The following is a 15,430-nucleotide window of genomic DNA, read 5'->3' on the forward strand; positions in this document are numbered from 1 at the left end:
GGGAAAGAGTGCAACAGGCTTTTTATCATTACATAAGTGACATCACCTTTGTGTGAAGTTGAGGAACACATGTTCTACAGTATAATGACTCCTAAAGATATCTCTGCTTCACTAGTATGTTTTGACAAACATTTCAAAACAATTAAGTTCATCAGTAAACTATTTTAAATGAACCACCCACATATTTTTATCATGTCTTTTCTTGTTTGGAAACCTCAGTATTTGGGTGACCATTTTGACAAGCAGGGTCAGCTGTCAATGTCTTAATAATACAGGTGACATTTTAAATATGATTTCTCGCTTATATAAAAGTCAAGTCCCAAAGATATCCAAAACCATATCGCAAGTGTGGTGCATTTGCCCTCTAGCCCCATAAAACACACATAAGGTAATTTGCATACCCAAAACATTGGTCATACCATTACTTTTTGGGTCACCGTGGGTGGAAACCTGGCAAACTCAATCAATCAAGCATAGCAAAAGTATAAGATATTATTGTCTTGTTTTGCACACTTGGTACAAAATAATAAAATGCAGTACTGCAGGATATTTCTTAACGTAGCTCTTTATTAGCTAGCTATAACTGGCATGTTCACGTATCGCCAACCAGGATCAAACTGCCCATGACCTAACCATTTGGGTGGTCTTAACCAATCATAGCACAGTATGATATGGCGGTAAATTGCATCCAATTACAATTCTGTATGTTTACACATATGAATATTACAATTATTTCAAATAGTATTTTAACCCTAGTCAGAGTGGGTGGTGCCTTGTCAGAAGTTTCTCACATAGCAGTGACCCTTTGACCTCCAATCCATATATCAGTCAAAAATAACAGCTGGCCAGTAACAAGAAGGCAGGAAAAGCCCAGTAGCTGAAAAATTACTAGCCCAAAGGCCGGCAGATGGCGATATTGAGTCGTTTTATCTTACCGTCCAAGCGAATTGTATGCGGCCGGCAAAAATATGCGTGCTTTCTTTATGAAACACCATTTTCCACTTTCATGCTAGAGTGGCTAAATGCTAATCTGAGATGTTGCATATTGCGTTCAGCCAATCAGGTTGCAGCAGTCTGTTGTTCACCCCTGGCTAAAAGGGGGCGCAACATCGGGAGGTAGAATTCCAAGGCAATAGCCACTCTGGTGTGGTAGTGGAAAATGGTGTTTCATAAAGAAAGTATGCATGTTTCCCCCCTTTTTCCCTCCTTCTCACCATTAAATACATTTAAGGAGGTAATGGAAGCCTCTGCAGCCTGAATGGAGAATGTTTTATGCACAAACCGGTCCACGGGGGATACGAATGTATTACTGGCTGCGTGCAATGCATTTGGACGGTAAAATGAAACGACTCAATATCGCCATCTGCTGGCATCTGGGCTAGAAAATTACATGTTTGTAACTGGCTTTGTCAATAGACCAAATTCGTTAACTTAGGGCTCTGTTTGAACAGATCTGCTTTAGCAAACATCCGCATAGCGGTTGTTTTGGCAGTGTTGGAGTGGAACTGCATTAGAGCTGTCAAATCCACAAGCGGTTCCAGGCATTATATCTAAAGCGGAGATTGCAATCGGCATGAAGAAAAATCACATGCAGCCTTGTTCACAAATTTGACCACTGGAATGTGAGATGTAATCTACACCTCCAATAGTCTTATAGAAATCCTAAGCGTCATTATTATAGTCTTATAGAAATTTGAGCGTCATTATTTCTATATAGACTACACTTTTGTCGTTTTGAACATCTAATGACAATGATCAAGGGTAGATGCTCACCGATTTGATAGCTTCAACGCAGATACACCTCCAACACTCCAACACCGGCGATCACCGGTTAATGCTTGATCTGATTCAATCTAGGCCTTAATGCACCTATGGGTCTCTGAAAATCCTAGGAATGCAAGAACCTCACTGTGTAACGATAATAAAAATACCAAGAATGATGATCCATGAAAAGCTATTGAACCAAGACTAAAGAACCATCCAAGAGTCAATTATCTCATCAATGAAGAGGGTTGGGGTTAATTTAATTCAAATTGCCCTCAGTGCAAAGGATTGAAATCCAATTATTGGAGAGAAAAACGTATCAAAAGTATCTTCCCTTGATTGCCTGATAGCAATAGTTGTATAGTTATAGCAAAAATATCCATTAGCTTTCAAGCAGTCATGTAATTTTACAGACATCGTGATTGTGCATTGTTGTAGTGATCTACATGAAAGGCGTAGCTAAACGTCACAGACGAGTGTTTAGAACATGTGAATTGCATTTCGCATTGGAAAAAGCCAATGAAAAGTCAGTAGTCAGTGCCAAGGAATGCAGCATCAATCTTCTAAATGATCCCTCTAACTGACTTGGTATAATTACAGTGTGTAATTACCCAACATGCTCAAACTCCTAATATTTTGGCAAATGCAGTGGAGTACGCCTAGGAGGGTCGGGTGCGCATGCATGTATTCTCGTGTGCATGAGTGAGTCCATGCAGGGTGGTAAGAATAACACTCTTGACTGCCAAGTAGTAGTAAATCATACAATCATTTTTAGTCATTAGAAAAGAAAGAGGAGTGGGTATAAAGCTAACACATCATTGACAAGTATAATATATAAGTATAATATATAAGTATACAAGTATAATAGCCTAACTTCAATCCACCCTCCCAGGTTACAGAGCTGCAGAAATGCTTCAACTACAAGGGCATATGAAGACAAGAGTTGAGTACATAGAAAACATATTTATTAAGTACTGTGGCTTTACAATGAATACAACACATGGCAAAAATGGACATTTGTATGGGTGGTATGAGACAATCAATCTTGAAACTCAATCAGTCTTGATATTTTAAATAAAAGTATCCATCACAATCCATCAAAATGCACACATCTCCAGGAGGAGTAACACGTGTCAATTTTGTTCATGACTAAATCGATGGGGAGAGAGGAAATTTAAATACATTTATACTCTCAGCAATCATCATTCTGGACCATGGAAAAAAAGAAAGTACACAAACTCGACCAGGAAGCCGCGCAATATTCTTCCGCCAGTCTCTTTTGATCAACTGCGCAAGATTTGGCACCGAATGAAGAGGCAGAGAGAGAGGAACGCGGCTGAATTGTAGTCCTCGGAAGTGTAACAACATCTCTGGGTGTGTAGTTAAGTTTGAAATGCGCGTCCTTAGGAGCTTTTCTGCACATACCTGCTTTAATCAAAGCCGTTGAGTCAAAGCATAAATTCTTATTTTTCTTTAGAGCGCGCGCAATCTGTTTCCAATAGGCTTTGGTGTTGGACTCGTACCCAGGGCAAGTGGCTGGTTTGGCCACATATTCGCAGTCGAAACTTGTTTGCCCTTTTTTACAGTTCACGCTAAGCACAAAGGCATCGTCACCTGTCGCAACCCAAGTGCATTGCGTTTTGTTTTTGGCGGAGAATTTGCCCTTGAACATATTTCCTTTGGGGCTGCTGTTTTTCTTATCTGGAGATTGGACGGGTGGCTTTGGTTGCTCTCCGTCCTTTGGTCCCTGGTTTTCTTTCTTCCTCATCCCCCTTTTTTTGGATCCTTGACAGTTAGTCACCATAAACTGTTGAGATATGCAGGCAATAACCAGCATGACGGTTAGGTTGGTAAGAAGTGTCATATCCCGCTAAAATATCTGCAAAAAAATGGCATAGTTGTGTATGTTAGTACAGTACAATTACCTCCCATTCAAATAATAGCTACTGTAGCCTATCACAACACAGCAGCATGCAGATGAGATTTATGGAGGACAATGGCGCATCATATTTAACAACATGAGTGGTTATTTTATTCAGCTCACCTGTGGATTTGGGGAAATGGAAATGGTTCAATCCCGTTGTGACACCTCGGGAACGAGCACGTGGCATTTATAGAGCACCGACACACCCACCACCACTCCCTTATTCCACCAACGTGGAACATAGGCTAAAGCGCACTGTTTGAGTTCATCTGGTGGTATCTGGGTTTGTCTGTTGGTGTCTTGTCAGAAGTCGTTGTCCTTAATTAGGCCTACACAGTCTATTGTCACTTATAACAAGTGAAAGCCTGCATATTGAAAATACACAATTGATTACCCCTAAAAAAATATTCAGGGACTTTTCTCTACACATGTTATAGTGTGCGCACTCCGGCCTAGTAAAAGTGCAATGAGCAACGCATTGACCGCAGCAGTCATTGAAAAAATAATATTTGAAAGAAGATACAACAGCGTCACTTACTGGGGAAAAGAGACACTGCATCTCAAAAAGAGTATTATTGAACACAAATGTAAACATGTATGTTTCCAATATTGTTCATTTTGACTTATTCCCTGCTGGTATTTAAAAAATGGGGAGAGACAGGCTTTAAACCTAAAGCAAGCCAGTAAGGAACACAGACACACCAACAAGAATGAAGAACACACTTTATTCATTATATACAGACATTCATACATTGATTATGACATTTCTGTACAATGAACCAGTGGTAGAGTTTGCAGAATATGCCACTCTACTATGTGAATGACACAAAACCCTTGTCATGTTTTTCCCCAACACAGCATATTCAATATGTGGTTTATGGTAATACAAACATACACATAAACAAACATACAGAAAATGGCAAAAACCAAATCTGCCTTAGGAGTGTACATTATAGGGTACCATAGGTTTGTCGAAATGTGTAGAGTGCTTTCTGACACAAAAACCATGGTACTCATTTTGTCAAAACCGTGTGAAAGATGATGGATTTAACTATCTGTCCATACCCGATCCACACATTCAGGTATGGATGCGTTCAGTTGTTATTGTGACCCTTGGAATTACAATTTCACCAAACATTTTGGATTGGTATTGGTCTCAATGGAACATTCACAACTCATGGTAAAATGGCTGGCAGGAAAGATGTTTGATTGACAGAAATGTCAGCACGATCATTCCCATGGAGAGGGTGTTCAAACTCTCTTCTGTGACAGTTATTAGCAAAATCCTCATTTGGAAAACCACTCTGAGCACCTCTTTAGTCAGACCTTTGAAATCATCTTCACAGGGGAATCTAAATCTGGGAAACAGAAAGCAAAGGGAAATACAGTGAATAGGTTGACATTTTCTACTCAGTAAAACACGGACTAGACTGAGCTGAACATGAAATTATATTGGTCATATTTTTATAGAACTTAAAAGTCAAATGACTTTAAGGGACATACAACTGCTCATCATGTTATTGTCATGATATATTACACAATGGCTACAATTCAGAAAATATCAGCAGCCAACTTATATCAACTAACCTTCATTATTAGTTCTGAAACCAACCAATGACATAGGAACAGATGCCTTGAAGTGACTGCCAACAATACTCCTGTGCAATCTTTTTGGCATTGCCCTTGACAGTGGGCTTGGTTGGTTTTGGAGTGGTTGGTCTGGGTGTCAGAAGCTTCTTCAGTACTGCTGTCTTGTTCACTGCTGGTTTTGCTCCTGCTGGTTTTGCTCCTGCTGGTTTTGCAGCTGCTGGTCTTGCCTGCTCCGGTTTTGCCTGCACAGGTCTGGATTGCACTGGCTTTGTAGGTGCTGGTCTTGCTTCTGGTTTTGCTGGCTCAGGTCTTACCTGCTCTGGTCTTGGCTGCTCAGGCTTGGTTGCGGCTGGCTTGGCCTGCTTGACGATCGGTGCCTTGGGAGTCTCTGGTTTCGCCTGGGTTGGCTCCTGGGCTTTCTCCGGCTTTTGGGGGGTGGCTGCTGATGCTGCCTCTGGCGTGGAGGAAGCGGAGTACAACATCTGGGCGTCTTCCGGTGCCCTCTTGCACATCTGAGGCTTGATAGCCTTGGGTGCCTGGCAGGCGTTCTGGAGTTTCCTCAGGTCCCACATGATCTGGGTGAAATAATGGCGAGGGTTGTTGTTGTAGGCACGGCACATCTGGGGCTTGCCCGTGTACTCGCACCAGTAGGTTCTCTCGGCACCCTGGCACGATATCCTCAGCTTGGTGACATCTCCCTGGCCGGTGACGCTCATGGTGCACAAGTCCTTTGCCTTGTTGTTGAACTGGATGGGGTCCTCCCAGACACCCTTCCTGTTCTCTGCAGTAGCAGTGGCGGCAGCACCACCACCATTGCCTGCCCTCGTGTTGCCATTGCCGTTCTCGTTCTGACCCTCCACTGCCCAGAGGCAGCAGGCGAGGAGCAGCAGTGCGCTAGCCCGAGTCCACATGGTTATGCCAGATGATTAAGTGTGAGAGAGGGAGTGAGAGTGTAACTGCAGAAGCTGAGGGTCCCCCTGCTATTTATGGGCTCAGCACACAAAGAGGGCATTCAGGTAAAAAAAATCCTGGGTTACAAGAGCCATCCTGAAGAGGGGAGGAGTGTAGTGCAATGTGACTATAATTTATGGCTATCTGGAGACTGTCAATGAAAGCCAGGACCACATGCGAAACCAATTGGGAGGGAGGCGAAGGAAATAGTCAGAGAACATTGATGCCCTCAAGTTTAACCAGGTGTTATATAATCGCCCATACTAGTATAGTATATCAGTGTTTCATTGACAAATATGTCAAGCACAACTTTGTGGATTTTATCGCTTAAAAAAAAATCCAGACTGCCATTCATTTTGAGAAGCTTGGCACACGGATGCCAACATAAGATTTCTGTAATGGTTCACCATGTCACTTACATTTTCTTCTCAGTTTTACACACCGTTGGTATGTGTGGTAAATACATTTCAACTCAATACCACAAAGTGTCTTAAAATGCTATTCTATAAAGACATGTCGAACAGATCAAGGTTCACGGCTGTTTTAAAGTTAGATGTTTACAACCATACAGCACAGCCTATAATTTCCTTCCAAACATAAACACAATCAAATCTGCAACATAAGTGTGGAGAAACCTGAGGATAGAAATCAGAGAAGAACAAGAATAACCCATAATAGAGTTGCTGACTCGAGACAAAGGCATGTATAGTATGTAACAGCGAGTGTGTGTGTCTGTGCGATAGAGAGGGGGGGTAGCAGCACATGCCACTTGCAACTTTATTTTCCTAGCAATCAATCATAACGGGGGAGAAAGGGCTCCTTGTGAGTGACGCGGGATCTGTAATGTAAACTTCCGGAGCAGGTTCGCTTCGCTTTGTAGAATCAGGAATTGCACTCCGTGGCCGCAAGCCAAACGAGGGGCCGGGCATTTCTTCCCCTCTCTCTCTCCCGTTGCATGTCAGTGGCTACACAGGGTTTGCAGGGAGTACAAAGAGCTGCAAAGGTGGTGAACCAAAATATATCACTGCAGACAGCCTGAGGAACGATGAGCTTAGGTTAAGAATCGAAATACAATTACCTAGGATTTGAAATAAAATCAGCTTCACTCTCTCTGAAGTTTAAACTCATTACTCAATCTTCTTCTTTAACCAGTTGTACATTTAGGGTGAGGGAGAAGTGGTCACATGCAGGTCAGAAAATGTCTCTGGGCTGCACAGATGTGGGTGTGGGTGCCAAATGACTGTGGAAACCTCAAGTCCTAGCCCATAGCAAAATATAATCAAATCGTATCCAAAACAGCAGGTACATAATGGGGTATGGTATGTTCTATGTCTGACGACGGCAACGGCAACATTATATAAGACTATGTGGCCTTGAGGTAATAGCTAACACATGTGTAAGCCCACTGTCTCATGTCAAATGTTCCTGGTCATGTGCAGATAATAATTGACACAAAACAATGGACATGGGTGTCCAAAATAGCGACCCCCTTGCCCTTGAAAACTTGGGTAACGATTGGTTTCTCCAGCGGTCACTGAGACACACCTCTTAACGGGAACATCAATCAAAAAGATTTGTGTACAAGAATGCAACTGAAAGTTTATTCACATTTGTACACTTTCAAAAAAACAAACATCATTACAAGGACACATTTCCAATGAGCATCAACGGTGCACCCCCCACTATCCAGTGCCACCATTACAGTTATACCCTTAAAACAACCAGGAAACATTGCACCCACTATCTAACCAGATGGTGCATATAAAATGTCTGTCATTAGATCTCAGTAAAATAGCGTGTTATGTGATTAATCATACACTTGTTAAGGTAAGCAGTCTGCAGGCATGTACTTACTAAGTAGTGATGGTTGATTGGGAAGTGGCATTTCTTTCCGAGACTCAACGGGCAAGATCAGTTATACCAATAAGATGTCCTCGCTCCACTCGTCAACAAGCCTCTATTGGATTGGATTAATGCTATTTGATTGACAGCACATGGTAGTTAAGCAGGCTAATGTCCCCATCTTTGTGAGGCAGACAGTAGGGAAGAAGGAACGTGTAAACAAGTGAGAACAGATGGGCTATGTTATTGGGGGGGGGGGGGGTGGCACATTTTTACAGTATGTTAACGTTGTTCAGCATAGTCCACACGGGTGTCATAAATCACTTTAAGCAATACATCTCTTATATACAAATGACTATTCAATACATTCCCCCTTCCATAGTTCCATAGGTACCAAAAGCTACTGTGGGATTTACAAAAAAAAGAAGATTGAAACAATATATTATGCATAACTGTTATACAACTAAAGACCTGAGACCTACAGTAAAAATAGGATTTGGCTTCAAATAGCAGTTCTCCAATTTAAAGTTTGACCACTACAATAGCCCAGGAAAATATCTTTATTAACGTGCCGTGTTAGTATACGCAACAGGATACTTTGCATTTAATGTTAATCAATTGATCAGCTAAGGAATGTTAAAGTCTCTTGACATTTCTGTCCAGGTGCATGTGATATTCTACCTGTTATACACTGATATGAGATACAGTATTTCCTCATATCCAACAAGATGGTGGACACCAGTCAAAATGCTATGGTAAAACAGGTCTAAAAGGCAACCGTCTGGAGTTTGCCTCAACCCTGTTTGTTTCACGTGATACGCCTCAAACGGCTCTCCTCATCAGTTAGTAAAACATCATCGCAAAGACCCCTCAAATATGAGCAGTAATGGCAATGCTCTAGTAGCAGCTCTACATGACATTTCAAAGGATCTTTTCATTCACTGTTTAGACAACGCGAAAGAAGTACAAAAGATTTGAGAGTACACAGCCATGTAATTGTCGTTGTGTCCTCAATTTGAACTCATCCTCGGCTCTGATATTGTGGCCAGACTAATGTAAACACACTAGACAGCTGTGTGAGAGGTGAAGGTTGACCGACACTGGCTCAGATGTATGGCTTCCTTATAGTTTCCCCCCCGGGGAAGATCAAAGAAAGGGTTGATGACAGCACCTTCTGTAGTGTCCGAGGGGGGTCCTATTGGACAGCGGATATCCAGAACAGGCTGTGACTGGTCATTAGGATCTTGTCAGTAAAACGATCCGTGCAGACCGAGGAAGAGAGGACCGGCTGAACACACACAAAATACATCAGGTAGGGACCTCTTTTTGAAGCTTTGTCTTGTCCAAGGGGTGGGAAATTGATGGTGTCCTAAACATAGATGAAATGCAATTTAACACCGCATTCAACATCTGAGTAAAAATGCATTGATGTAAAACAGTCTAAGTGGAAAGCCAACAGATAGCATATAAAGTGGTATATTTCTATGCTAAAATGTATCATAGAAAATAGGAACAGTATCTACAAATATAGTGGAAACTTACAATCTAGTGTTTCAGTTCCAGTTTCCGATGGCACTGTAGAAAAGAAGATACTGTGTCAGAAAACATTGACATTTAATTGCATCAGATTTGATTAGACATTTCAGAAGCTTATTGCTTTTGCCATTGTGAGACTCAGGGGGGAAATGAAAGCAATGAAATGTGAGTTTTGAAATGAGAGAAGGAAGACTTTCATCTTAAACTGTATAAGTCATTAGGAACGGCAAACACGCACAGCGGGCCTCGTCTATTGCACATTTATAGAGCAGTTACACGTGGTTAGACACAAATACCATCGAGCCATTTACGGTTTATTAGTGATTCCAAAAACAGCAATCCTCCCCGTTGAAGACTTTCTGCAAAGCCAGTGAAGCAGACATGCGAGTGCTAAAAACAAGCTGTTGAAGAAGCGTGAATTGGGGGGGTTACATAAGGAAATATGGTGTCATGCAAAGGAGGAGACGAGAGAGAAAAGACTGTCGAACTTCTGGAGGTTGTTCAGTGTGGCAACGGCATGCAGACAAACAGCAGGAGAAGATGGCATGGAAATTGCATGAGGAGAGAACAAAGGAAGGGAAGACGACGCTGATGAGGCGGAGGGAGAGATGTCGTCCGCGTATTCAGTGGTTCTCAGTACCTTTCTGGAGTCGGTCAAAAAGCCTGGGCCTCTCTCACCAGTCAATATGCCTGGGGGGAGCGGAGGCCCGTGGGAACCTAGTCATAGTGTCATAGGCAAGGATGCTAGTGGCACAGGGGTACAGGAAAGGGGGACAACATCAATGCCAGGAAAAGGGAACATTCGAGGGTCAACCATTTTGTTAGTCCTGTCTCTTGCTTTCAGATCCTGCACTTGAAGGGAGCAGCAGGCTTTCCCCAAAACACAGAGAGCAGAACCACTCCATCGACACTCGCTGAGGGCTTGAGGCCAACAAGGGATGGTATGATGCCAGGGTGAATGTATGCAGTACATTTGCCTGTGTGTAACCATACACATGTTGCATATGCACTGAACTGAGGGAATAATATCCACTCTATCCAAACTGATTTTATATTGACTTTTAGAGGGAAGTAGAGAGTGAAACCATGGTCATGGTGAATTGATGATGATACTGGGTAGATTGTAATAAAAGACAAGCCATAGGTGGTAGTCTCAGCATGTGTGTTATTGTCACGTTCCCCTGTCTGTCATTCTGCGGTGATGCTCTCTGTGTTTGGTTCACATTGCTTGGCCGTCCAAATGTACATTTCAATGAAAAACATGCAGTTAGAGGTCGTTAGAAGTTCGTCACATGAGCAGTTGTCTCAGTAGCACCACACCAAAGCAGACATGCTTGCCTCTCTTTTTGCCTCTCTCGGAGCAAAAGGATCACGTGTACATTCACAGCAGTTTGCCCAATTCTAAAGAAGAGGAGACATGCAAGAGTTTCATTTCACTTGATCAAGTCATTGTGCACAGAGCATGCAGTGGGTTAGTAATGCTCCAAAGATCATGTGAAACCCAAAACCAAAACATACAAGCGGTAAACAGTGGACGAGCTGGCTTGTTTGCGACCTCCCAATGCTGGAGCAGCAACCAGTGTAGCATCCAGCGGAAAGATCAGCTGACCTCCAGACGTGTCTGAGGGGCTAGCCAACCCCTTGGGCATGCACTGTGTCCCAGCTACCTTATTTAACCACCACACTGAGTGACTGACTGCCCCCTTAGCCAACATGCCGCCCCTGCCCCAATCCCTCCCTGAAACAGGCCATGCAAATAGATTTTTTCCCGTCGGGCTGCTTTATATTTCGTTTACCTTGTCATTACAGGGTTTTTGGATACCTTTGTAAATGCTCAATATGATAACCATTATTACCAATTTCCATACTGAAACAAAACATTGCATACCAAAAAAACATGATGAAAAGATATGATGTGAGAGACAGGGCATGCCATCAACCCTCGGCAATAAAAGTTTCTCTCCAAGTAGGAAAACTTGGGAAGATGCTAGCGTCTATTCTAAACGTAAACAAACGTATGGTTCTATATAGAAAGTCTAGAATGCATAAACCACAGTACTTTATCTTACACCTTAACTTACAAAAACAAAAGGTGGGCTTGTAAGAATCAAATCAAAGTGTATTAGTCGCTTACACAGTTTAGCAGATGTTATAGCATCGTCCGGGTTTGATCGGGGTAGGCCATCACTGTAAATAACAATTTGTTCTTAACTGACTCGTTAGGTTAAATACTTGTTTTTTTTATGTTTTGTTTTTTTTAAATAGCGGGTGCAGTGAAATGCTTGTGTTACTAACTGCTAACGGTGCAGTAAAACAAGTACACAAATAATCAAATACTAAAAACAAGAAATCAGAGCCCTTAATGATCAACAAGGGGCACTTTTTCAAGATTGCACGCAAAGGAAAGCCAAAACGATACACCGACGGATGCATTTCAAAGCTAAAAATGTAAAACACCAAGAACCAGCACCAAGAAATCAGCAATTCAATCTATGTACAAAATCCACAGAAAAGCGCAGATGTACGGATGAGTTCTACTGCAAGGAGAAAGGAACGGTAAAATGGGTCAAATGTATCTTACGTTTTCATGGGAATTGTCTCAATGCTACAAAGATAGAAAAAAATAACAAAAAAATGTATGAAATGCTCGGCAATAGAAATGCACCAAAAGGTTTTTGGGCACTGATCAGATTACGTCGATACACGTCTTTGATCAAGACAGTTGGTGACTTGTCTATCGCATTCATTCACTACTGTAAGTGCATGGGAGAGGTGAGGGCTACTGAAGGATGCATAAAACAATATGAATAGTACTTAATACGCCGCTTTTTAAAATTTTCTTCATAAAGTGCAAAGTGCTTGACGGAGAGGAAATGAAATGAGAAGTAAGGATGGGAGAAGATGGAAATAGTAGGAATGGTTATCACAAAGTAAAATGCCAAGTCCCAGAAACAGAGGAACTGAAAAGAGAGAGAGAAAGAGAATTAAGTAGAAAGAGTTAAGATACTGTTGCTTACAACTAGTTACTACTGCAAATGAAGTGCAATAGACAGAAGAGGGGAAGGCAGAGATAGGGGAAGGAAAGTAGGGCAAGATAGAAAAAGGGGCTGGACCAGAGACAGGAAAGAAGCAATTCTATGACCTCCTACTGAACTTGTCTGTTGTGGATTGAGTCAAATTGTGTTAATTACCACTTTGTAATCCTGGCACATGAGAACTAATCAGACTCAGACCCAATTTCAGTCTTGTTAATGCATATCATAGGGTCTAATAAGGAAGTGTTCCCCAAGATGACTTTCCAGTCTCAAATCAATTTAACCAAATAGGCATGGGGAAAGAGCTAGGTGGGGTGGACCAATTGTAGGGGAAACTCTGTAAGAGGGATCACCATACATCAAACTAATCACTGGGTTGCACTACCAATTCACAGTAGGGGACATCCAAACCTCAGCTATAGTTCACTTAAGAGGATGATCAAAGGGTTCTTCCCGATATGTGACCAACCGGTCAATTCGGTCTTATGTAGCAACATTTGCAATGTTTTTATTTTTTATTTTTTACAATGGATAAAAGTAGAGTCTCAGAGCTAGAAAATGGTATATCATACACTACAATTGAGGAACACTGGGAAAGTAATTCTGCTTTGAAAGTTGATAAATTTGTAACCACACTTTTGAGAAAATGGCCCTTGAATGTTTTGGTAAACCTACTGGAGAGCTCTTCTTTGTCTACACCCATTCAGCATCCTTCACACCCTCTTAAGCCTTAGCTCCACCCATCTCTTTAAGGATTCAAATGTAAGGTCATGTGCTAAACAGAGTGAGTACGACGGTACTGCACTAAAGAACCAAAGACATCAAGACTAAAGGCTGGTTTATACTACGTCTAGCGACATGTCTGTAGACAGTTGTTGCAGTGACATCATGAACATGCTATTGTTGTCTGACATCAAACTTGCTGTCGTTATGAAAAAGTATAAACACTAAAACAGGCTGCATGACATCAGCAACTTGGTGGTCCAAAATAGCATAATTGGTGTATTTTAACACCAATAAACCCACCCGTTTAGAAATGAATTTAGTTTATGTCAATCGAGCAAACCAGGCAACTAAAAGCAACTTTCTAAACAATGTTTTGGGTCGTTTCTAGCTTGTTAGCTAGCTAGCTAATGTTAAGTTAGTTGGCTAACGAGTTCAATATCATATAGCTGACAACGTTTTAATTTGTGCTAATTTGTATTCATTACTACAGGAAAATACAGGAAAATAAACTCACAACAAGATCATTGTTTAAATGTTAATGGCCAGCTAATTACAGAAAATAACTTACGGTTGTGAGTGTGACAAAATAAAATTAGGACATTCTACCGGAGAATTTAAGAACTTACACACTGTCTCGTTGGCCTAACGTTATATCCTAATGTGACTTTGGTGCAGGTCATGTCCTTCACATTACCGTCTCTGGTAAACACAAACTAGTAATCAAAGTTTATTTGTCACATTTACAGGATACAGAAGGTGTAAAAGGTACAGTGAAATGGTTACTTGAATAGTGGAGCCTTATGGTTAGACATTTAGCTAGCTAGCTAAACAGTTAACCATAATCCAAACTTATGACATTATTACCCTGCATGAATCTGCAGGGAGCTAAAGCTAACCAACTAAGTTTGACGTTCGCTAACTAGACAGGTGTTTCTCTTTGCAATCAAACGCCAGAATTTTCTCCATCTCCTTAGATGCTTCCACCGGACATTCCACTGACTTCAAAACTCGGTCCTCCAGAAAGTGGAGAGCATTAGCAACACTTTTGCAGTTCTTCGTGATATCTTTCATAATAGCCGTGTTAGAAAGGATTACCTACACATACTGAGCAGCTCATGTTATAGACAGACGCTTGCTACATGGCAGACCAATCCAAACTAATTTCTCGGCATGTCCTGCCCAACCATTATGTCAGCCTAGCTGGAAGGTTCCTGCCTTTTTCCATGGCTAAACAAACTAGGCACGTAATTCAACAATTGTATTGTATTTACAGATGCACACACGCTTGTTGTTAAGGCACATGAAAGTTCACATGTTCCAGAAGGCATTTCTGCCAAAAAAATGCATTTAGATTTTTAAAAAATCTGTTTACGTTCAAATGCCTCTCCTGTGAAGTAGTGACACGCAACATACTGTATGTGACGACATAGTATTTAAAGTAACTGTTCATAGATTTCTATGAAAGATGACCTATAATTAATTCCAATATGAGTTAAATAGTTTTCCTTCCAAAAAATTGTAATTAAGTATGTTAAAAAGCATATATGGGCACACACCAACAACAGAATGGTGTGGGCATATACGTCATTAAAATACTCATGCGAGTAGACTGCTGATTGGCCAGCTCAGCCAATGAGCCAACATGACATCATGCTCTATGAGGAAATAACAAGCATTTTTTAAAGATTTAAGATATAAGTTTGAGGTGGGTTTTTTATTGTGTTTTTCCCCCTAGAATTTATGCTTTGGCCACAAATACTAGTATAGGACGAGTCAACAACATCTGGGTATGAGTTAACAGAATATGGACTTTTAAAAGTGAGATTTTCACTGGACAGTTTAAGATTAGAGATACTCACTCATCGTAAACATCCTCTGTGTCCATTCTACGGTAGAACTTTGCCAGTTTTACTGACAGGATGATGCTAGGAAGGAGGAATAGGGCACAGCAGCCTAGGCCAAACCAGAATGTGTTCTGAGAGACAGGGAAAACAGAGAGAATGCAGTATCAGTCAAAAGCAGTCTTGGGCTTGGTATACCTTCTCTTGATCATAATTTTTTA

General features: G+C 41.4%; 3 protein-coding genes across 8 annotated transcripts in view; all 3 read right to left on the reverse strand.

Moving 5' to 3' along the window:
- Positions 1–2,712: 2,712 nt before the first annotated feature.
- Positions 2,713–3,896, reverse strand: LOC135545229 (fibroblast growth factor-binding protein 1-like). The gene is made up of 2 exons (XM_064972858.1): positions 3,809–3,896; positions 2,713–3,643 (listed from the first exon to the last, which is right to left on the reverse strand). Exon 2 carries the CDS (start codon positions 3,626–3,628, stop codon positions 2,957–2,959), a length of 672 nt encoding a protein of 223 aa, XP_064828930.1. The 5' UTR covers positions 3,629–3,643; positions 3,809–3,896; the 3' UTR covers positions 2,713–2,956.
- Positions 3,897–4,624: 728 nt separating this feature from the next.
- On the reverse strand, positions 4,625–6,223 carry fgfbp2a (fibroblast growth factor binding protein 2a). Its single transcript, XM_064972859.1, has 2 exons — positions 5,276–6,223; positions 4,625–5,046 (listed from the first exon to the last, which is right to left on the reverse strand). Exon 1 carries the CDS (start codon positions 6,187–6,189, stop codon positions 5,284–5,286), a length of 906 nt encoding a protein of 301 aa, XP_064828931.1. The 5' UTR covers positions 6,190–6,223; the 3' UTR covers positions 4,625–5,046; positions 5,276–5,283.
- Positions 6,224–7,816: 1,593 nt separating this feature from the next.
- Positions 7,817–15,430, reverse strand: part of prom1a (prominin 1a) — a 143,926-nt gene continuing 136,312 nt past the window's right edge. For 2 of the 6 annotated variants that reach the window (XM_064974084.1, XM_064974083.1), the window contains 2 exons: positions 15,228–15,343; positions 10,271–11,008 (listed from right to left, as the gene is read on the reverse strand). In XM_064974084.1, coding sequence (XP_064830156.1) covers positions 10,885–11,008; positions 15,228–15,343 — 240 coding nt within the window. In that variant the 3' untranslated portion in view covers positions 10,271–10,884. Of the gene's footprint in view, positions 9,441–9,613; positions 9,647–10,247; positions 12,568–15,223; positions 15,344–15,430 lie in introns of those variants that run through there. The other 4 variants (XM_064974085.1, XM_064974087.1, XM_064974086.1 and 1 more) reach the window with 4 other exon arrangements.

Source organism: Oncorhynchus masou, chromosome 9 (genome assembly GCF_036934945.1).
Source record: "Oncorhynchus masou masou isolate Uvic2021 chromosome 9, UVic_Omas_1.1, whole genome shotgun sequence".
NCBI lineage: Eukaryota > Metazoa > Chordata > Actinopteri > Salmoniformes > Salmonidae > Oncorhynchus > Oncorhynchus masou.

Coding starts and splice junctions, on each gene's coding strand:
- LOC135545229 (XM_064972858.1), bottom strand. CDS start 3,628: ATGACACTTCTTACCAACCTAACCGTCATGCTGGTTATTGCCTGCATA.
- fgfbp2a (XM_064972859.1), bottom strand. CDS start 6,189: ATGTGGACTCGGGCTAGCGCACTGCTGCTCCTCGCCTGCTGCCTCTGG.